The sequence below is a fragment of the Acomys minous genome, assembly GCF_964271855.1.
Source record: "Acomys minous genome assembly, chromosome: 5".
Taxonomy (NCBI): domain Eukaryota; kingdom Metazoa; phylum Chordata; class Mammalia; order Rodentia; family Muridae; genus Acomys; species Acomys minous.
The window spans coordinates 15,048,039-15,070,913 of record NC_140494.1 but is presented as its reverse complement, the minus strand read 5'-3'; the positions used below and the strand labels follow the sequence as shown (position 1 = coordinate 15,070,913).

Here is a 22,875-nt window from a genome sequence, read left to right as displayed (position 1 = left end):
TCGCAGCCAATCAGAACGACGACCCTAATCGGTTAACCAATAATGTTAGCCCATCCTTTGAGAGCCCTGTAGGTCGTAATGCGCACGCGCAAATCCGAGAGGACCGGAAGAGCCGCCCTCTCCTAAACAGCCAATGGGAATGCTTGTTGAAATTGCGTCACTTGTTTCCTGCCTCTTACCATCCCGCACGAGGTAGCTTCCGGCGACCGTAGCCCTGGAGGTGCTGGCAGGTCCTGCTTTCGGGCTCAGCATGCGGTGCACCAGCCCATCTTCCCTACTGACCCTTTACGCCGCCTGGCTTTGGATCTCGAGCCCTGTGCTGGCGCAGGGCCTGGAGGCCAGTGTGCGGCCGGGGGCTGACTGTGAAGGTGAGCGGTGTGTGGCCTGCTTGCATGGCGGCGCACCACGCTCAGGTCAGCTGTTACCTAAGCAGCTTGTCCCAGCCCAGCCTGTAAATAACAGCTCACCCAAGAAACGCGGCTCAGTCAGTAGTGCGTCTCCCCATCCCCGCCCCCCGCCCTTCCCAGCCTCAGCAAAAGCTTGACTTGCACCCAATGGCCCTTGGAAAACACGTTCTCTTCTTACTGTCAATATTAAGTTGGCGAATGAGTTAGGATTCGTATTAGATTTTGTTGCTCTTGCTGTCAACTTGACTGTGTCACTCTTAACTGAGGAACTCGCCTCCCTGCGGAGATGACGTGCTCCCAGAAGGAAAATAAAACGGCAATATGCAAGGGTTGCTGAAATCAAAGACAAAGCTAACTCTGCTTAGGACTTTATAGACAGAAGTTGCTTTTTACAAAGGAGCACATTAATTCCTTGAGCACTTAGCTCCTTATTATATTGAAATAGTTTAAATGTATATCTTCTAATTTTGAGAGTGGACACTAAGCAGGAAATGGAAACTCGCAAGATTCAGGTTGAATTGAGTGGTTGTGTGTTTAGTCTTACTGTAAATAAAGTCTTAATAATTGGAGTCCAGCTTTCTGTCAGCAATTATCAACCCTATCTATAGAAATTTAAGGTAGTTGAAGTGTTATTTTTTAATTCTGTAGATAGATATACAGGTTTTACAGTTATAATTTCAGTCAAAGTCTCATTTTGGGCAAGCAGATGGTTCAGTAACTAAAAGGGATTGTTCCCAAGCCCCCCAAAATCTCAATTTGGTCCCCAGACCATACAGTTTGGTCTCCAGACCCCACATGATAAAAGGAGAAAAACGATTCCTGCAACTAATCTCTGACCTCCACATATAGCCATGATGTGCTGACTCACAAAGTAAATCAATAAATGCATCTAATATTTTTTAAAAGATTTCATATTTTGCAGCACATTTGAGCTTCATTTGTGAGGCGTGTGATATCAATTCGACGAGCCATCCATAATTAATTTTTTTTTTGTAGTTTTGGTCTGAAAACAATTCAGAAGAGCCGAGAGTTTGTGGATTGAGAAGCCTGTCACCGTTTCTAAATGTACTACAGCCTGTGTGACTTAGCTTGCGTGTCTGGCTAGCCCGCTATGTATTTCACTTGCTGGGTAAGGAGGCTGCATACTCACACAGGCCGGAATTACCGTGGAACTAGAGCTGGGTTCTAGATCGGGTTCTGTTACTGTTTATTAGCCTTTTTATTTTACTTATTTTGTGTGTCTGGCACAAGTACCACAGGGCAAGTGAGGAGTTCAGAGAACCAAATCTTTTTCCTCTTTTGACAATGTGGGTCCTAGGACTCAAACTCAGGCCATCAGACTTGGCAGCCAGCTCCTGTACCCACTGAGCCATCTTACCAGCCTTTGCAATTCTGTTTTATTAATCACTTAATTTCCTACCAGTGTATAAGATTAAAACACCAGATTATCCTGCATATAACACAGTATGTATCATACTGCATATAATAATACAGTATACAGATCATACTGCATATAATACAGCAGGGGTTATGGGCCATTTTCGACCTATCAGTGTGCTCTGGTTTGGGGAGATTTTCAAACCGCCTTTCTATTCCTTTCGCTTATCCAGTCCCTGTAGATAATTTAGTTTGTGTGTCATGTGTTTAGGTAACTTGAGATTTTCTGAGAAAAACAAATAGTTTCAGGTCTCTTTAAAGGAATTTTATTATGGAACTTAAGCTACTTTGCAATATTATAGATTGATGCATGAAACTGCTTTAGTAAGCAAAGAGAACCCTGCAGCATGAAACAGCAATGCAACCATCTGATGTCACACCAATAAACAGGAGCCAGGAACCTTAAGCTGCTCACTTCAGTCATCCTTGCTGAGGATACTAGAGACTCACCTCACAGAAGTCAAGGATAGGACTGGGGCTTCTCTGCGGCGCCTGCCACTGTTGTTGGAATTTTTTTTTTCCTGTCGGAAGCTCATGCCTTGATGGCCTTGACTCTGCTGTTTCTCTTGTCATTGCCTTCTACCACTGCAAACGTTTTTTCAGATTTCTTCATGAACTCCTAATCCTCTAGGCAAGACTGGCTCTCTCTCCCTCTTTCCCTCCCTCTCCTCCCTCCTTTCTTTCTTTCTTTCTTTCTTTCTTTCTTTCTTTCTTTCTCTTCTCTCTTTCTTTTGATACATGGTTTCACTATATAGCCCTGGGTAGCTTAGAGCTCAAGATGCAGAGCAAGCTGGCTTCAAACTCAGAGATCTGCCTGCCTTTGCCTCCCAAGTGCTGTGACTAAAGATGTGTACCATCATACCTGGCCTAGCCATCGCTTAAATGTTGGGATTTCCCAATGTTATGCCCTCTGTCTATATGTATTATCAGTCTGCATACAGTGCAATAAAAATCAATCCACCTGATAGTCCAGTAAACCCTAGATCCAAGTCACCTTTTTCCCACAGTCCCAAACATATTTTCTATCAGGTGATGATGGAATGGCTAACATTCCAAAGACTGAACATAATTAAAACGTAATCCTCTCACTTTTTACCCCCTCCCCCTGGGGAACTTCCCCCTATGTTATGAGGTCATCAGAATTAGCTGGTTTGTTCTATATTTCTTTTTTCCATCCATAATCACTTGTCTATTGACTCTCCATTCTGATGGTTCTCTGTCTTTTTTTTCTTTTTCCACCATGTAGCTATGTACTTTAAAAAAGTCTTGCTACATAGTGTCTCTCATCCCACGGTTTTCGAAATCCATTATGGCACACAATACACAGGTTGTTGAACAAACGTATATATATGTGCCCTGGCAAAAGTTCATGCATGTTTTAGTGAGCCAAATGTCCATCTTTAAAAGCAAAAGCTAGAATACCTGAGTTTTCCTCATTAGGATAAACGAATACCTTGTCAGAATGACAGATGAGGTTTAGAAATCATTCTAGGATATGTTGGGGAAGAGCTATGAGACTTCGCAAGACTGGGTCCCTCTTCAAGGAAGACGAGGCAGGAGGTTGTTAGAGACTTTGATGAATTCCTGCTCGCCTACAGCACTGATCATGACAGTGGGTGTCTTCTTTGCAGACCTAATGATTTTGATAATTAAGTCGAGTAAGAGATATGTTGGGAGTCATTTTTCACTCTGTCAGAGGCTCTTAACATTGGCCGTCAGTGAGATGCTTTTCATCATTTGCCTCTGGGGAGATCACTGGCCCTTTCTCTTGTCCTGCCTCATTGGCTGTTCCTAAGGGTCGTTTTCTGAATCTGTCTTACACTTTCAACTTCTACATGTTGGTGTTTCATGTAGGAGATCCCCAGGCCTAGCCTTTCTCCATCTCCTTTTTCTCTGTGGCTCCATCTTCTGCATATGACTTAAATATGATCAATTATACATTTATGTACTACCCTAGATGATGTCCCAGACTTATAACCATGTGCCACATAGTCACACTTCAGCCAACAGTGGACTGTGGGTACAAAAAAATAGTTCTATGTGGTTGTGAAAAGTTTCTACCGCACAATGATGTTGAATCTGAATCGCCTCTGTTAAATCCATTTTTGCATTGAACAGTAAACAGACACAGTGCATTGCCAGGTCGTATGAAAGTACAGTAAACCAACGCATCTATACTACTTAATAATGGTAATAAGACTCTGACAATTGTTTATTTACCTTCAACAATCCTTCCTTGGACTCATATAGGAAGAAAAGTAAATGTAAAATAGCCTCAGGTATTTTAGAAAATATTCTAGAAGAGAGGGACCTCATGCCACATGCCTGTAATCCTCACTCAGGAGGCAGAGACAGGATGATCTCTGTGAGTACTGGTCTACACAGTGAGATCCTGTCTCAAAACGAAATCAAACAACCCACCCAAAAGTATTTCAGAAGAAAGTATTTCTATCATGCAGGACTGATCCTTGTGTGGTGTTGCCTCTCAGAAGGTCACAGCGGACAAGGTGAGGTGGGACAGTGAGTGATATCAGTCATTTGAACACTGTGCAGGCTTAGGCTAATGCATGTTTTTGTGTCTTAGTTTTTAACAAACAAGTTTAAAAAGTAAGAAATAGATTAATAAAAATAAATATTTAAAGAAGGAAGCTATGTTGCAATATGTTTGAGCTAAGTGTCATAACAAAAGTAAAAAAAAAATTTAATTAAAGCATTTGTATGGTGGAAAAGCTAAGATTTATTTATCATGGAAGAAGGAAAACCATTTTTTCTCCCAAAATCTCATGTAGCTCTAGCGTTCGGTGCCTATAGTGTCTACCTCAGTGTGAACGAATGCTCTCTGCATGCATGTTAGCTCGCCTCTCCCTGGCTCCCCCACCAGAGCTTTTAGTTCTCCAGGCTCCACATATAGTCAGGGCCGTAAGCAGGCACAATATTTTATTGTAAAACTCTCTTTCACCTGAAGGTTTATTTTCACTTACGCATGTGTCTTTGTTTGATATGTATGGTACATATGTGCAGGAACTTTCAGCCGCCAGAAGAGGGCACTGATCCCCTGAAACTGGAGTTTCAGGTGTTTGTGAGACTTGGGTGCTGGGAACTGCATTTGGGTTCTCTGGAGGAGTAGCAGGTGTTCTTAACCACTGAACCATTGTTCCAGCCCTGATGATGCTGATGCTGATGATGCTTATTATTATTTTCTGAGACAGGGTTTCTCTGTGTAACCTTGGCTGTCCTGGACTCATGTTGTATACCAGGCTGGCCTCGAACTCACAGAGATCTGCCTGTCTCTGCCTCTGCTGCCTCAGTTGGTATTGTAGGCATGTGCCACCACTTCCTGCTTCCAGCCCCGATCATTATTATTTTATTTTTACTGCACCTTTCTTATGTTTACATACCTAAGATTGAGTGAAACTTACCTGTAGCACTCAATATGGTAACATGTTCTACGCACAGACATGATCACCTTGTGGCTGCAGGGTGCATATGGTCCAAGATGGCTATGAATGTAGTTCAACACAAAATCAGGAAACACTGTAAGATTGTGTGTGTGTGTGTGTGTGTTTTGTTTTTCGTTTTTCCCTGTAACTCAATTACACAGTTCTTCAGCATAAACGTTGTAGAAGACAGTGTAGTGTTGTAATACTAAAAGATTGAACACATCTGCCAATCTTGTAGCCTGGGCACAATGAGCTATATACACTATGACCTAGGTGCGTAACAAGCTATAGCGTCTAAGTTTATGTAAGTACCCTCTTTGATGTTCCCACAACAAAGTCACCTTGCAGCACATCTCAGATGGCAACCCATCATTAAGAGATACATGACTGCATTGAGAGATTTCCTCACTGTGTCTACTTGCATTATGCATTAGCCAGAGTTCCTCAGAGCAACAGAGCCATTACGAAATGTGTGTGTGTGTGTGTGTGTGTGTGTGTGTGTGTGTGTGTGTGCGCGTGCACGCGCATGAGTGTGAATGTGCTAGTCTTTAACTGACAACAAGGTTGTATCCCCATCATAAGCTGAAAATACACCTGATCTGCCAAGCATCGCCGCTTTGCAACATGGCTCCCTGTAGAGTGTAGTGTTTAAGCTTATGATTGGGAAGCTGACTGGGTGCTGTGAGTGATTTGCGGGCATCGCATTTTCACTCAGAAAGGGGAGTGAGCGTATCCTACGTTATGGCCAGTTGAGACCAGAGACTTGAAAAGATTTCAGGTTTGGTTATTATCAACCAGTAAATTGATTTTTATACTTAAAGAAGTGAAGGGACCGATGCTATGAATATAAAGAGGAGGCTTTTGGGAAAGCGCCAATTAAACTTCTGCAAATAAAACCGATGGGGCCTACAGCAGATTGGAGATACTGGTGAGAAAAAGAAATAGTGCAGAGCAAGATGTAAGAGATGGTAGAGTGCTCGCCTAGCATGTAGGAAGCTCTGGGCTGGCCCTTCAGTACTGCACAACATGGCCGTGTTCACCTGTAGTCCTAGCTCCTGGGACATGGAGCAGGAGGATCAAAAGTTGAGCTAAAAAGGGGAGCTTGAGGCCAACCTGGGATACATGAGGCTCTTATCAGTAGGCGGGGTAGGGGTGGGGCTGGGGAGGGGAGATGCCCAAAACTGTATCACTGAGAGGTGAAAGGATAAGATGGGAGGAACTTTCAGCGGCTCATTGGGTTTCCAGAAGGCCAGGGGAGAGGATGTGTGCATTGGTGACGTCACTCCTTGCTGTGACAAAATTCTGGACAAAACAACTCAAAGAAAAGATTCATTCTTCCTCCTACAGTAGGGGGGAACGTGGGCCAGGGGCCACTGAGGATCAAGTCCTCTTCCCCTATGCACCACTAGCCCAGCAAGTGAGGTGATGCCTCTTTGGCTCAGGCTCTCTATCTGTAAAGACAGAGCAGTAAACGCCATAGCTTTGTTTTGAAGCGTGAACGAGTTAAAATACACAAGATGCTTGCATCAGAGCCTCCCCTGCAGGCCCTGACAGACGTTAGCATGGTGGCTGCTCACAAGGCTCATCTCTCACAGATCAAGACAATTGGGGCTGACTACGGTTCTTCAGATTAGGATTTAACTATTGCTATATATAAAGTATGGTTTTTAAAAAGCCACACATGTTAGGGGTTCACCAAGCTGGGTCTCACGGTGGGGGAACATGAATACTTGTGCATGCTAAGGAGCTCTGTTTAAGGTAGTATAATTACTCAGATTTTTCTTTGTTCCTGAAGCAAAGTTATTTCCAAGACCATGCCCTCTACAGAAGCTACCGTACCTTTTAGGGCCTGCCAAAGTATATATAAATCATTTCATTTTAGGTGGCAGTTGATTCCCAAAACTGGTGGATTCCGTAAACTCATATTGATGTCTAGTGTGCTCATGGCTGTAGTAAGAGAACCTCAAATAATGCTTAGAGCTTGAACACATGATCATAATGCATTGACTCATGTCTATATATTTTAATTTTATGTATATAAGTGTTTGCCTGAATGTATTTGTACCATGTGTGTGCTTCGTGCCAAGGGAGGCAAAAAGAGAGCTGAAAGTTGAGGTTACACATGTAAGCTCAGGTGCTGGGAACTGAACCTGGGTCCTCTGGAAGAGCAGCAAGTGCTCGTAATTGTGAGCCACCTCTCCTGAACCATACCTATTTTTTCTCACTTGGTGGTTGGATCATGGGCATGGATGTGGTAGAGGTAGAATTATGTAACAGACCTAAATCTCTCTTCCTTTTAGTATGTAAAGAATTCCTAAACCGATTTTACAACTCCTTGCTAACCAGAGGAATAGACTTTTCTGTGGACACCATAGAGAAAGAGTTGATCAGCTTTTGTTTGGACACCAGAGGAAAAGAAAACCGCTTGGTACGGTAAATTTCATTTCTTTCCAGTGTGCTTAAAAAACAAAACAAAACAAAATCAACACAAAACAAAAACAAAGGAAAAAACCAACAGCAACCTAAAAAACAAATCATCATCAACAACAACAAAAACCTACCAATAGTTTCCCTCTCACTTGGAGTTGATGTTTTCTTCATGCTTCAAACAGGCCTTCTGTACACGGCAAGCAGAAGTCAGTCTCCTGGGAAGCATAGTCCTATAGGCTAAGTCTCAAAGCCTAGGACAAATGGCTGAGGTGCCTATTTAAGAAGTCAAAGCAGACCTGACTGCCAGGTTCTCCCAGCATCCATCAGTCCCTATTTGTTACTGAGTCCTCCTAGCTGGCGTACCCTACCCCCTACCCGAAACTTCCAGCCCAAGGTCTGGGCTGCCCTTCCCCCAGATGTTTGTTTCTGATATAACCCCACCATTTTGGGCCTCCTAACTGTTCCCCTCTCCCCTTCTCCTCCTCTGGCTCCCTCACATGAATCAGGGTCATGACCACTCTGGACTCTTCCAGACGCCCCTGCCTCTGGCTGTGCCCTCCCTTTTATCTACAACAAACCTTCTCCTCCACCACCCTAGGAGCACTCATGCCTTCCTTTTCATTTCCTTTGTTCATTCACTATGGATTCTTACTGAGAGAAATCCAGTTTTCCTTTCTCTATAAATCACAAGCAAGCAATTTCACGCTTTTTTCTTTGTTTGTTTTTGAAACAGAGTTTCTCTGTGTAGCCTTGGCTGTTCTGGGCTTGCTTTATAGACCAGGCTGGCCTCAAACTCACAGAGATCCACCTGTGTCTGCCTCCCCGAGTGCTGGGATTACAGGCATGAGCCACTGAGCCAGGCTAATTTTACACTTTCTTAAATGAAATTGTAAGTCTGCTTCTGATGAGAATTTACTATTAGAAGGATGGGTGTGCATTTGCATCTGTTACCAAGACGCTTAATAGAACCCATAAGTCATCTCAGTACTGTTCACATGTAACGAGGCTTTATACAGTCTCTTTTAGACTGTGTTTCCTGAACTTAATATATGGCTTATTTCAATATTTCTATATTAATAAAGACAATTTTAGATTAAATCCTTTTATTTTTTTTCCATCTTGCTATCGAACCCATGCCTTGTTTATGCTGAGCATGTGATTTACCACTGAGCTATACCCCAAGTACCAGTCCAGTTCGTTTTTTGCCTGAAGCGGCCATGCTAATGTGTAGCACTGGCCCTGTCTGGCTGAGGTGCCAGAAGACCAATGACTCCAGCTGTGTCACAGGCTAAGTAGACGCACCTGATAATCCTGGCGATGGTGAGAGGCAGGTGCCTCTAATCAGCCTGATGACAAGGCTGGAGCCAGCGGTCTCCTGGTGCCTCAGCCAGACAGGGCTAAATCATAACAGCTGGGCTATGAAAACAAGGCTAACCTCTTCCTCCCTTCTTTACACTGTTCTGCTTGCTTTTATTGGTTGTCAGGAACAGTGAGTCTTTCAAATCACATTTCATTCATTCATTTTGTGTGCATGTGTGTGGTGTGTGTATAGAGACCAGGGGACAACTTGTAGGACGTGGCTCTCTCCTTCTTGCATGTGGGTCTCGGGGACCAAACTAAGGTTGTCAGCCTCAGTGGCAGGCACCTGTACCCTCTGAATCATTTCACCAGCTCCGTTCGTCCCATCATTCTCTTTTCAGTGCTATTACCTGGGAGCCACCGAAGACGCAGCCACCAAGATGCTGAGCGAAGTCGCTCGCCCCATGAGCGCGCACATGCCTGCAGCGAAGATCTGCGAGAAGCTGAAGAAGGCGGACAGCCAGATGTGTGAGCTGAAATACGGTAGGAGAGCCCAACTGTCGTCAAGCTTTGAAACACCGGGCCATGGTATCGCCAACGCCAGCACTGCAGGGAAGGGGTTATTTGCTCTCTGATTGGTTGCTGGGCTGGTGAAGGGTGTTTCTGTGTCAGCTGAGCTCCTACAAAGGAAGAAAGAAAGAAAAAAAAAAGTAATTATGGGATAATAATGGATAATTAGCGTTAAGTTGGAACCTCCAGCCTAAAGTTTGAGTTCCTATTTTACAAAGGTGATGTCAACCACGAGTGTCTGGAAGTTTTCTAAAAATGAATAAGGAGCTACTCTCCGTGAGCTAGGAAGACCTGAGTTACATCGGTTCAGCTACCTCCTAGGTGTGTGTATCCTCCTGTCAGCTTTCACTTTTAGGAACCGGGCTATCTAGTCCCATCAAGTCAGGCTGTGCGTGATGGCATAGCTTATCAGAGGTGCCTAAAATAAGCAGCAAGGAAAGGAAGGTGATGGCCTATTTAGAACTCTCTCCTCGGCCTTATAAATTTCACATGGCTAAATCTATTCTTATACTGAAGGGTTGTATCTGGGCCAGCCTTTTGTGGCGATGGAGTCAGTGTGATGAAAGGCTGGGAAAAATTTCCCTCAGCTATCCTTAACATCTGAAATTCACCTAATAAGACTCTTTTTGCGTAAATTGTTCCCCCCCCCTCTCTCTCTCTCTCTCACACACACACACACACTGTATTGGTGTGAATTACCTGGGTAATTAGGATCCAGCTCTGACCAGCAGTGGTGCCATGTGCGCATGTACCATAGCTACATGGCAAACATGACGCAGGCGTAAGGTTGAAAGGTCCCAAAGACAACTTAGTTCCTAGTTTGCCAAGCACAGGCCCTGACTTCCAGGGTAATTACTGTGGGTAAGCGTCCCTATTAAAGGCTTCAGAGGACTAGGGTGGAGGCAGGAAGCATGTTCACAGAAATGACAAGTGTGTGTTGAGTCTGTTATTCAACAAATTCCTTTTCAAAGACCTGTTCATGCAGTGGACTTACCTCACATGGGCCCTTAAATGATAGAAAAAGTATCAGATAGTATAGAGAAAAATTAATACTAATTTGTACATGGGAACACTGGCCGTTAGGGATCCTTGCGAAGCCATAAACTGATCTTGATTTTTGTATTGACCTCTTTCTTGTACTTTTTTTTTTGGCGGGGGGTTTGAGACAGGGTTTCTCTGTGTAGCTTTGGCTGTCCTGGACTCACTTTGTAGACCAGGCTGGCCTCGAACTCACAGCAATCCACCTGCCTCTGCTTCCCGAGTGCTGGGATTAAAGGCATGTGCCACCACACCCAGCTCTCTTTCTTGTACTTTTAAGAGTATTGTGGCACTCCCCCTTTTAAGTTTAGTGCCTTTTTTTTCCTAGAAAAAAAAAAAAGCAAGAAACTGCTGACAGTTACTCGAAGTTATTTTTCTCCTCCAACCACTTCTCTTGAATATATCAGTGATCATAAATTCCTCCCAGCTTACTGTCAGAACTCCTGGAGCTGGAGTTCTAGGTGGTTATGACCTGCCTGATGTGGGGGCTGGGACTGGAATTTGGTGCCTCTGCAGGGGCAGCGCGTGCTCTTAGCCACAGAGGCAGCTTTCCAGCGCTGACTTCTTCCTGTTATTATGGAGGCGCTGTAATGACATGCACCTTACTGAAGCTGTATTTTCTCTCAGAACTGGACTCTAACCTGCTGGTTATTGATGACCTAGGTCTTTAGCTAGCCACAGTGAAGGCCGTGCCAAACACACTGACTCTTATTAATACGCTTCTGTCTTTTAGATCTTTGGAAAAGCAATTACGTTTGTTTCAGGGCTGCAGATTTGAGAACTCTGCAAAGCTTCCAGGCCCTTGTTTTGAAGCTCAAATAACCCTTTAGAGGGATGGCCAGAGAGCACATCATCTGAGTGGCTTTATACAGGCGAGGATAACAAAATCCTCAGGTGTCCAAGTTCCTAATATAAAATGGCATACCATTTACATAGAATTCTGAACATTAATCATCTCCAGATTACTAACATATCTTACAATGTAAATTCTATATAAATAGTTTTCCATTACATAGTGTGCATGTGTATGTGTGTATGTGCTTGCACTCCTATGCGTGTGTATACATGTAAGTGCATGTGCACCACAGCATGCATGCGAAGGTGAGGGAGCAATTTGTAGGAGTCACTTCCCTCTTTGCACTGTGTGGATCACCAGGGATTGAGCTTAGGTCCCTGGGCTTGGGAGCAAACGCTTTCAACCCACTGAGCCATCTTGCCAGCCAACAAGTAGTGGGGGATTCTGGCAAGAGAAACCTCTGACTGTGCTCAACACATATTCAGTATTTCCCTCCTTGAATATCGTTGGTCTATGATTGGTGGTGTTTGAGGACATAGATCTCCAGGGTATAGAGGGCTGACTGGTGAGATTGCCTTTTCACTGGATGTGTCTTGGTCCCCATGGGCAGGGGAACTGTCTGCCACTGAGGGGGAATGGAATCCATACCATATGTCCTTCTAAGAGTTTCATGAGATTTTTGTGTTGTGTTGTCTTTCTTTCTTTCTTTCTTTCTTTCTTTCTTTCTTTCTTTCTTTCTTTCTCATTTAGAGAAGAAACTGGACTTGGCGTCTGTGGACCTGCGGAAGATGAGAGTTGCAGAACTGAAGCAGATTCTGCACAGCTGGGGGGAAGAGTGCAGGGCCTGTGCAGAGAAAAACGACTACGTGGCCCTCATCGAAGAACTGGCCCCCAAACATGTGGAGATCCACCCCCAAACAGAGCTCTGACCTCGGCTGTCAGTGAGCATGCATTGTAGTTAGAGCAAAACAACTGTCTAAGGCATGGAGTGCTGTCCAAGTGCTGGCTAAAGCTCGCCAGGGACCCTCCCATTGGAGGTCGGTCTTGCTGTCTTTCTGCAGAGTTGTGTGGTTTGCCTGTGCTTGCTGCTGGTCGCCGACATTTGCGAGTACGGAGAACTCAAAGTGCCTTTGCCATCCTTTGGAAGGGGCAGTGGTTCTCTTTGCATTGCTGTGACACTAGTGCCCAACAGAAACAAGTGTGGGGTGGGGGTGAGGTGGGGAAAGAAGATTGACTTTGGCTCAAGGTTTCAGTCCATCACGGCAGGGAAGCTCCGAACACAGAGGCCAGAGCTGGTCATGGGGCAGGAGCTGGTCACGGGGGCTGTTGCCGTTATGGTGACAGAGAAGCAGAGAGTGACGTTGAAATAAATGCTAAGGATGTAAACTCTCAAAGGCATAGCCCTAGTGATCTACTTCTGCCAGCTATCCATGCCCCCCTGCCAGTCACCCCAAATTACCACTACTTGGGGACGCGCATTAACAATGAACCGTGAGGGCTATTTCAAATCCAAACCATAGCAGGAGGACAATGTGATTTATCATTTCTGACTCGAGTGGGCTACTGAAAATTGATGGAATAAAAAGATTTTTTGGGCAAAGATTTAAAAATAGATTCATTGGACCAAAGATAGTCGGATAAAAGAAACTATAACTTATCTATCTAATGTGCAACTTCAACCCCAATAACCACCTAACATCATTTAAAGTTTTGTCTTGTTTTTAAATGCATTTTAAAAAAACTCTACATTACTCTGGATGTTTTCTCTCTTTGGTAGAGCAAGGAAGGATGCATTACTTAACAAATGCTTGAGACAAAATACCTGAGAAAACCAATCGAGGAAGGGTTTGATTTGCCTCAAGGTTTGAGTGTGAGGCCGCCAGTCACTCGTGTCCACAGTCTAGAGGCAGTGAGAGCGATGGAAGCTGGAACTCAGCTGGCTGCCAGGCTAGGACCCCAGCACAGGGGTGGCGCTGCCCACACTCAGGGTGGATCTTCCCTCCACAGTGAAACTTTCTCAGGCAAAGCCCTCCCACATATGCCCAGAGCTGTGTGTCTCCTAGGTGAGTCTAAAATTCCACCAAGTTAACAGTGGCGATTTCATCACTGCACAGCACTACTGGAGGTTACTCTTCCTCATCCAAGAAGAAAACTCATTTAAAGAATACAAATCAAGAACCCACAAAACAGTCTGGGCTGATTATAAGCAACCTTGAATTGCCAAGTGACCCAAGCCAAGAGTTGCCCCTCACTGTCATGTGTCAGGCAGGATGGAAGGACACTTTTAAATGCTAGTCTATTCATTTTAAGTTGCAAACAACATTTCAGTTCCGTTTTCCAGCCATAGAAGAATAAGAAGCACACGGTAGAAGTGGTTGCCTTCGTGCCATGGTTCGGGGTGTGGACCCTTGAAGTTTTCTGGGGTGATGGGAATGTCCCTTATCAAGATGAGTGGCGAGAGATATGACCATCATATGGATATAGAAGTGCAATTAAGATGTGAGCATTTATGGGGCTGGAGAGATGGCTCAGTGGTGAAGAGCGCCGCCTGCTCTTCCAAAGGTCCTGAGTTCAATTCCCCGCAACCACATGGTGGCTCACAACCATCTGTAATGTGATATGGCGCCCTCTTCTGGCTTGCAGGAGTACATGCAAGCAGAGCACTGTATACATAATAATAAATAAATAAATCTTTAAAAAAAAAGATGTGGGCATTATGTTGTACATCAATTCTATCAAATAAACTGCTGCAGAAGTTAGGTGAAAATTACCCCAAATTAATTGATTAAAAGCAACTGTTCATTTGAATAATCAAAAGCTATTTGTGGAGTAGAGAAAAGCTAATTCAGACGATAAATATATATCGACAGACTAAGGCTCACTTTTAAATGATGCAGGGGAACTCATTTTCAGCTGAGCAGTGGTTGTGTGAGTGTACTTGTTAGAGAATTAGTGCTGACCACGGAGATATGTAGGCTGTGCAGCTGAAAAGATGAGAATAAAAGTCTTAGTGTAATTAATGGCAGGCCCAAGGTGGTTATTGTTTCTGGAGCTCACAGTTTCCTCACCACATGGGAACAGCCTCCTTCATTTTGAATTGTATTTAGGAAACACAAAAGTTGGACTTGAGAGATGGCTCAGTGGTTAAGAGCACTGGCTGCTCTTCCATGTGACCAGGTTCAATCCCCAGCACCCACAAAGCAGCTCACAATCATCTGTAACACCAGATCCAGGGCCTCCAACACCTTCTGGCTGCCACAGGCACCGGGCACACAAGTGGTAGACAGATACACGTGCGGGCGACACCTGTACTCATTAAATAAAAACAAAAACACCAAAGTTAAAATTTAAAAACTTTTATCAAAACATTATATCTGTGTCTTAGTTGGGGTTTCTATAGCTGTCAAGAGACACCATGGCAACAGCGACTCTTATTTTAAAAAAGCATTTCATTGGGGCTGGCTTACAGTTTAGAGGTTTAGCCCTTTATCATCAGGATGGGAACTTGCAGCACCAGCAGACATGGTGCTGGAAAAGTGCTGAGAGTTCCACACCCAAATCGGAGGGCAACAGGAAGAGGGGACGCTGGGCTTGGTGTGGGACTTTAAAACAGTGCCGCCTACCCACAGTGACACACTTCCTCCAGCCAGGCCACAGCTCCCAATCCTTCTCAAATAGTGTCACTTCCTAGTGACTAGGGGGACATTCTTATTCAAGCCACCACAGTCTGTTTCTAGTTCGCACTTTGAACTTATCCTGGAGCTTGTCATTTGGAAATAATCTTAGCTCTCTGATTTCAAAATTAGGTCAGATTTCTGTGTCATTTTTCTTTCAGGAATCTAGGTAATAGGAACACTACTTAGTAGGCCATTCAAGTCACTGATGCTGTCTCTTCCTCCCCCTCCTCTCCCCCCCTCCTCCTCCTCCCCCTCCTTCCTCTGTAGTGCTGGCTGCAGTCTGTTTTTCTCAAAGAGCCTTTACACAAATGCTTCCTAAAGTTGTGCTGTTGCTCCTATAAAGCGGGAGGAAAGCTTTCTACACTGCATATTCTTACCCTGTGAGTCTGGCACAGGACCTCAGTATCTGCAGTGTGTGTGTGTGTGTGTGTGTGTGTGTGTGTGTGTGTGTGCCCCTGCCTATGTGTCTCTGTGTGTGCATTGCATATGCACACGTGTGTGCTGGTGCTGATGTATGCAGTGGCTGGAGGAGGATGTCAAGTGTCCTGCTCTGTCACTCTCTACTGAACCTGGAACTTGTACGTTGCAGCTAGGCTGGCCAGCCAGCACGGCCGTGGGGTTGGCCTGCCCCTGCTTTCCAGCACTGGAACTGCAGGCGCACATAGCCATGCTTGGGTTTATGTGAGTTCTGGAGATCTGAACCCAGGGCCCTCACACTTGTGCCAAGACCTTTACTGCCTGAGCTGTCCCCTGATCCTCAATCAGTTAGGTTTCGAATAGAATTTAAATATATCAATAACATCAGAAGTGCAGAAAGTTTATTCTTTCTCTTGCGTAAAAGAAGTACAGTAGAAGAAAATTCAGAGCAAATTTGGTGGCCACAATGACCCCAGAGATTCAGCTCAAAACTTGTTGTTTCATATCCTACTGAGAGTTTCATTGCTAACCGGGGTCCACGTCAGTTGGGAGACTTCCTCACTACAGAAGGGCATCTGCCTCTAACCTGCACCCAGCACCAGTTCCCATCCCATTTGCTGTGTCTACACCATTGCCCAGAGTGGAATCATTTGACTCAGCTGTCAAGGGTCTGGGGAAATAACAGTTCTTGGTTCAGATTCTGGGTATCCAATTCTTTCTTTTTTAAAATATTTTATTTATTTATTTATTTATTTATTTATTATGTATAGAGTGTCTGCTTGCATGTGTACCTGTAGACCACAAGAGGGCATCAGATCACATTACAGATGGTTGTGAACCACCATGTGGTTGCTGGGATTTGAACTCAGGACCTTTGGAAGAGCAGGCGGTGCTCTTAACCACTGAGCCATCTCTCCAGCCCTGGGTATCCAATTCTAATCAGATTTTTACCGAGAAGAAAGGGGGAAATAGTTTGTGGCCACAAACCGTCTCTGCGGAGCAGCATAACGTCTTCCTTGCCTTGCCTCTTAGGCTAGAATCCCTACTTGTTCACTCTAATAACCCTTCTCCTGGCTGTTACAACTATACATACGAGTGGTAATAGTTTTAATAGTTTCCCTTCTTTATTTTTTAATTTTTGGCTTGAGAAGTACTTTTTTTCTCTTTTATTTTCATTTCAACGTGCTGCTTCTCTCATTGTGCATTGTGTCTGTGTATGCATTTTCCCTGTGTTTCTATGAAAAAATCCATACGCACAGAAGGTGTAGAAGTTACACCATCTGGAAAAAAAATATGAGACAGCTCTGAACTACAAAATGAGTTGGGGCCAGGGAGTTGGCTCTGTGTGTAAAGCACTTGCCCTACGAGTGTGAGGATCTCAGTGTGGATGCCTAGAACCCACATAAAGCCCCACACGACAGTGTGCATGTCTGTAACTCCAGCTCTTCTGTAACGAGATGAGGGCTGCAACCGGGAGGCTCCTGACACAGAAAACCTTGAGTACACACTGATGAAAAACAGAGAGACTCTGCCTCAAAAACAAGGTGAGAGGCAAGGACAGACACCCACGTTTACAGACACCCAGGTTCGTGGCCACCTGAAAGAGAGCATGGTTGATGGGTGTTCTCTCAAAGTATATTTAAAAAAGAATTCCACCTAGAAAAGTCTTCTTGGGCACATGATCACTCTTAATATAGAAACTATATATATTTTTTCTCACTACATATCTTTTTTCCTTTTTGTTGTTATAGTTTAGGCATCTTAAGTTTGTAGTATCAGAGATACTAAAATTAGGAAATTAGTTGCATCAAGTTATTATTCCCCTAATACTATGAATATATATATATATGATACAAGATCAATAGAAAAGGGAATGTGTAGATATGCTGTTGATTTTTAATTTTTTGTTTTGTTTTGTTTCCAAGACAGGGTTTCTCTGTGTAGCCTTGGCTGTCCGGGACTCAGTTTGTAAGGCGAGGCTGGCCTTGAACTCACTGAGATCCACCTGTCTCTGCCTGCATGAATGCTGGGATTAAAGGCTTGTGTTGGGTTTCTATTTTTTGTTGACCCTAGGGCCAGCTGAAAAGAAGGACTTTTAATTGAGAAAATACCTACATAAGATTGGCTATAGGGCATTTTCTTGATTGACGATTGGCGTGAGTGCAGTTCTCCTCCTCCCCGGGCATCTGTTGGCCCCCAGCCCTCCAAGGCAAAGGGAACAGAAGCAGAGCTTGGAAGGCCAAGAGCAGGACGGAGATCAGACACTCCAGGACCACATCAGGGAGCTGGTTCAACTTCACTCAGAGAGAACAAAAGCTATATAGTCCTCAGGGGTGGGGTGGGGAGGATGGGGGCCTTCCAGGATAGGTGTACACAATTAGTTGAAACCAGGCACTTTAAAGATGCTTGTTTTGCATTAGGCAGCACAATCCTATCATATGGATGGGAACACAGCACCTAATTATCCCATAGGCACAGGGAGGGGAGAGCTAGCAGGGAGCTGTGTCAAGGGCTGTATATCAACTGTGGTTAGGGACATCTATATCTAAAGACACCATCCAGATGGAGTCAGGCAGAGAGATAGAGGCCCTGATGGCGAGAGGGAGTCCTGCACCTAAGGCTGAGCTCAGAGTGGCTATCAGGACAGGGGAGGGCTGAGACCTCAAATAGCACGGTTTCCCCAACATGTGAGAGGATACTGCTCAATGTGGTTGGTGCCACTCCTGGCCAGGTGGTCCTGGGGTGTATAAGAAAGCAGGCTGTATAAGTCAGAAGGAACGAGCCAGTAAGTGGCACTCCACTTACTTCAGTTCCTGCCTCTACATTTTTGCCTTGACTTCCCTCAATAATAACTATAAACTTTAAGCCACAATAAGTCCTTTTTCCTCACATTGCTTTTGGTTAGCATTTTATCACAGCAATAGAAACCAAATTAAGACAGGTAGATACTGTTAAAAGGGGTTTGCTATCCTTTTCACTGATGAAAATGTGGAGAATTGTGATTGGGTAGGACTAGCTGGGCCTGAATTTATCACTCTTTTTAGTGGATTGTGGAACTAATAAAGTAGCATTTAAAATACGGTAGCTGGGCCTAGGGAGATGGCTCACTGGTTAAAGTGCTTTCAGTGCAAGGAACGGAGAGTTCAGATCCCCAGAACCCATGTAAAGGTGGGGTGCAAGTGTAGGCCCTCCTGCAAATCCATCTTCAGAAGGCAGATGTGAGGCAGAGCCAGGCTGGGTGGCCAGACCAGACTCTGCCTTCATTAATAAGACAGAAGGAAGATTGACGATGATTCCTGCTACCAACTTGGGTCTCCATGTGTGTGTGCATGTACACCCACTTGTGCCCATACATATACAAATGAACATATGTACACATGTGCACTGCAGACATATACAAATTGAAAAACAAACATAGTTGACAATGGCAGATCATTAATTGTATGTGACAAGTATAGACTTAAGACACGTGATCTAAATGTGGATTTAAAAAAAAAAATCTTCTGTTAAATATTAGAGGCCCTTGGAGATAAGTTAGTGACCCTGAAGGCCAGGCTGCACCCCACACTAGTTCCTCCTGGGTGATTTCAGTGTGAAGCGAAGCTCGGGGAATCACTGATCTAGGTTCTCTGCCTCAACCGTTGTCTGCTGCCTTCCATGCGGGAGGAGGAGACCTGGTGTGCTGTATCCACTGTTTGGAAGCAGCGAGAGACAGAAGCTGGCGCTCAGCTCCCTTGTTCCTTCCTCCATCTGGGACCCTAGCTCATAGGACCGCGCTACTCACGTTTAAGGTGCACCGTTAAACCTTTCTGGAAACTCCCTTATAGACACACCCAGAGGTATCTATCTTTCCATGGTGTTTCTAAGTCAAGATGACAATAAGATTAGCACTAACTTCTATTTAGACCCAAGATGAGAAGGCAACACACAGTCCTGCAGCCCATCCCCAAACTCTCTGCAGAAACATGTGCTAGGAACTCAAAAATATTCTTAGTTTCATGAATTAAGATAATATATATGTAAGATAAATATATAAAAATTTATTTATTATAAATAAAATATTCTTAAGTTTATAAATAACACATTCCACATAAGTAGTGAACATATGTGTGTACATACATATATGCATATATAATATATGTGTATATATATGTGTGTGTGTACATATATATATATATATGTATGTATGTATGTATACTCTTAGAGATGGAACTCGGAGGCTCACCATGCTGGGGAAACATTGGAACCTTGGCACATATACTACTACTATTACTACTGATAATTTCCCCACCCTTAGGAGCCTGAAGCAGCACCCTGTAACACCTTCCATAAAGGCAGGCCACAGAGTGTCACCAGAAGAATCCAGGTGAGGTCAGCTTTGCTGTCAGATGGGACCCACTAAGGAACTTATGATTACGAGAACCTTTTGGAATAGGGGACTTAGATAAATGATTGTGAGTGACAGATGGCCTGGGTGAGTCACAATCATTATTAGCATGTTGGGAACTCTTGTATAAAAAATTCCCACTTCTCATTTCCCATAAACTTCTAGAAGTTGAAAAGTACTTGGGGCCATCAGAAAGCTAGGGATTAGGGTACCTGGCTTGTTCTTTTGTCTACTTATTTTCGTAGCACCCTGATAAGCTTAAGCATCAGACAGCTGCAGTGGGAATACATCCACCAAGTTACTTTCCTTCCCTCAATAGCTGTGTAGGCTGTATAGGTCACTTATAGGTCAGGAGACCGAAGAAGCCCAAGGGAGCAGCCACGCCCCTTCTCATAAGCCCCACCCTCAGCATATCACTCTCATTACAAGCCAGTATCTCTGGTCAGTCTTTGATACCAATTGTCAGATATTCTTTCAGGCTGCACTGTGTACAAGCAGCTGCAGAAGATGTTGTTCACTGGGCTCTTGCCCTTTTTCCTTTTGAATTTTTAAAAACCCATTTTGGAAAGAACGGATCAAATGTTGGCTTCTTAGTCATGGGCCAGCTATAAATACATTGCAAAGCATCTCGGGCTGTGAAAGTTCTACCAGGAAATAAACTTGCCTCCTACGGAATTGTTATCTCAGAATGTATGTGCAAACCTGGGCAATTTAAGTGTTTCCCCCTCACTTCTAAAAGTCTTCCCCAGATAGCTGAATTTTTTTTTATTTGCATCTCTCCGGTCTTTGTGTGTGTGTGTGTGTGTGTGTGTGTGTGTGTGTGTGTGTGTAAAGTATATGATGTATGTGCATATGTGTGATGTGCGTTTGCATGTGTGCCCTATGTGCAAGTGGGTGATCTCAGGTGATCTGCTCCATCATTCTTCACGGTACTCCCTTGAGACAGAGTCTCTCGTTGAACCTGGAGATAGGCTGGCAGCCAGCAAGCCCCAGACATCCTCTTGTTTTCTCCTTCACCGTTCTGGAGTTACAGGCGCGCACAGCCATGCCTGGCATTTGTGTGGTTGCTGGAGATTTGAGTTCGTGTCCCTCATGCTCGCTCAGCACGTGCTCTTATCCAGGGAGCCACGCCCCCAGCCTTGGCACCATCTCCTCAGCCCCTTCAGTCTTCTCTGATCTTAAGTTAACAGAAGGGTCTTTCTTTCTTTCAGAAAGAAACCCAGGCTTTTCTCTTTCACAGGTTATATCTATGACACACACACTATATGAAGCACAGTGAGTTCTGGCCCATAAGTTTCATAGATTAGGAAGATGGGCAGAGAAATGTTCAGATTAGGAAGATGGACAGAGAGATGTTCAGAGATTTGCCAACAGACGTCCAGGTGTGAATTCAGTTCAGCTGGTGTCTGAATTGGACATAATCTTTAGACTACGAAAGTCAAGGTTGACAGTTTGATGGCTTAGAAATTATCTTTAAACGTGATCCTTGGGAAGCAAGTGTGCTCATATCTCATGCCTTTGGAGCCTTAACTGTACATAGTCAAATAAAAGTGACCTAATGAGGCTTCAATTCAAGAGCCAGCACCATGTGTTCTGGGCGGCAGCTGTGAACAGTGATGGAATATCTCTTGCAGGAGTTGGGGGTGACTCAGTGTTTCTGGAACATTCTTTAGTTCCATTCCACTTACCTCTGTGACATTATTACATCAGGTAAGCTGAAGGATAATTTAGGTAAACTGTTGGCTCAACAACACAGAGGATGATGAAATATTTTTATGGATCTTCTTACTGCACCCATATCATCCAGTTCTCTGGCAACACCTGAGAAACGGGCTCACCAGGGTGTTTTCATTAACACTCTTGAAATTCAATCATCTAAAAATGAGGTATTTTGTGAACTTTATTGGAATTGTTTTTTTTTCAGTAGTTTTTCCATCTCTTTTCCTTTCTTATATTTATTTTTAATATGTATATGACTTGTGTACATGAGTGCAGTGCAATGCCCTTAAAGGGCCAGAAGAGGGCTTTGGGCCCCCTGACTGGAGTTACAGGTGGCTGTGAGCTAGATACCCACCATCATTTCTGGGAACTGTACTCTGGTCTTCTCCCAGAGCAGCAAGTGCTCCTAACCACGGAGATGCTTCCCAGCCCTCTCTCTTCTTTTTCCTATGAGGAAGCAACTGTGGTAGCTGTGGTAGCACATGCCTGTGATTTCAGCTTCCCCATGTAAGAAGCTGAGGCAGGAGGATCATGAGTTGATGGGTAGCCAGAGCTGTAAAGCATGGGTCTGCTTAAAGGAGGAGGTGGGGGAGGAGGGAGAGGAGAGGGAGGAGGTGGGGGAGGACAGAGAGGAGGGGGAGGAGGTGGGGGAGGACAGAGAGGAGGGGGAGGAGGTGGAGGAGGACAGAGAGGAGGAGGAGGAGGAGGAGGAGAGGGAAGAAGAGGAAGAGAAGTCAATTGTTTCAACTTGAATAGTTTTCTCCCATTTGTTTACATTGTTAGAAAATATAGGAGTTGACTTTCTCCACCCTCCCCCTTTTATAGTAGTGCCATTTATTTCTATCTAACCTACACTTATTGGTGCCCACCCAAAATTATGTGTCTTTTGGAGGGAAGGAAAACGCTCGATATAGTGTTTAGAACAAATAGGCATTATTTGTAGTATGATTTGGTCAAATGTCCTTTTGACATTTTGGTTTTAAGTCTAAGTCTTTGTGAGTAACTTCATTGACTAAATAAAATCACTTTGGCCAGTCACTGCAGCTTACTCACAAGGAGTAATTTCCCCCATCTGTAAGGATAAGTATGCCTGGATACTTTTCCCCCCCATTTTAAAATTAATTTATTCAGATTACAACTCAATTGTTCTCCCATCACTCGTATCCTCCCGTTCCTTCTACCCTTCCACCCCCACCCTATTACCCTCCCTTAGGTCCATGTCATAGGGGGATCTCCTCCTCCACTTTACAGTCGCAGG

The 22,875-nt window shown here is 44.3% G+C and overlaps 2 protein-coding genes across 2 annotated transcripts in view; both read left to right on the top strand.

Moving 5' to 3' along the window:
* Positions 1 to 76: 76 nt before the first annotated feature.
* On the top strand, positions 77 to 13,027 carry CDNF (cerebral dopamine neurotrophic factor). The gene is made up of 4 exons (XM_084781799.1): positions 77 to 368; positions 7,585 to 7,712; positions 9,415 to 9,556; positions 12,168 to 13,027. Exons 1-4 carry the CDS (start codon positions 251 to 253, stop codon positions 12,344 to 12,346), a joined length of 567 nt encoding a protein of 188 aa, XP_084637925.1. The 5' UTR covers positions 77 to 250; the 3' UTR covers positions 12,347 to 13,027.
* An 8,657-nt stretch (positions 13,028 to 21,684) lies between these two features.
* The window catches only part of LOC311597535 (uncharacterized protein), a gene marked incomplete at its 3' end in the record, with an annotated part of 44,367 nt that continues 43,176 nt past the window's right edge, over positions 21,685 to 22,875 (top strand). Inside the window, exon 1 of the mRNA XM_084781728.1 lies at positions 21,685 to 21,784. Within this exon, the coding sequence (XP_084637854.1) occupies positions 21,780 to 21,784 (5 nt within the window). The 5' untranslated portion in view covers positions 21,685 to 21,779. The remainder of the gene's footprint in view (positions 21,785 to 22,875) is intronic.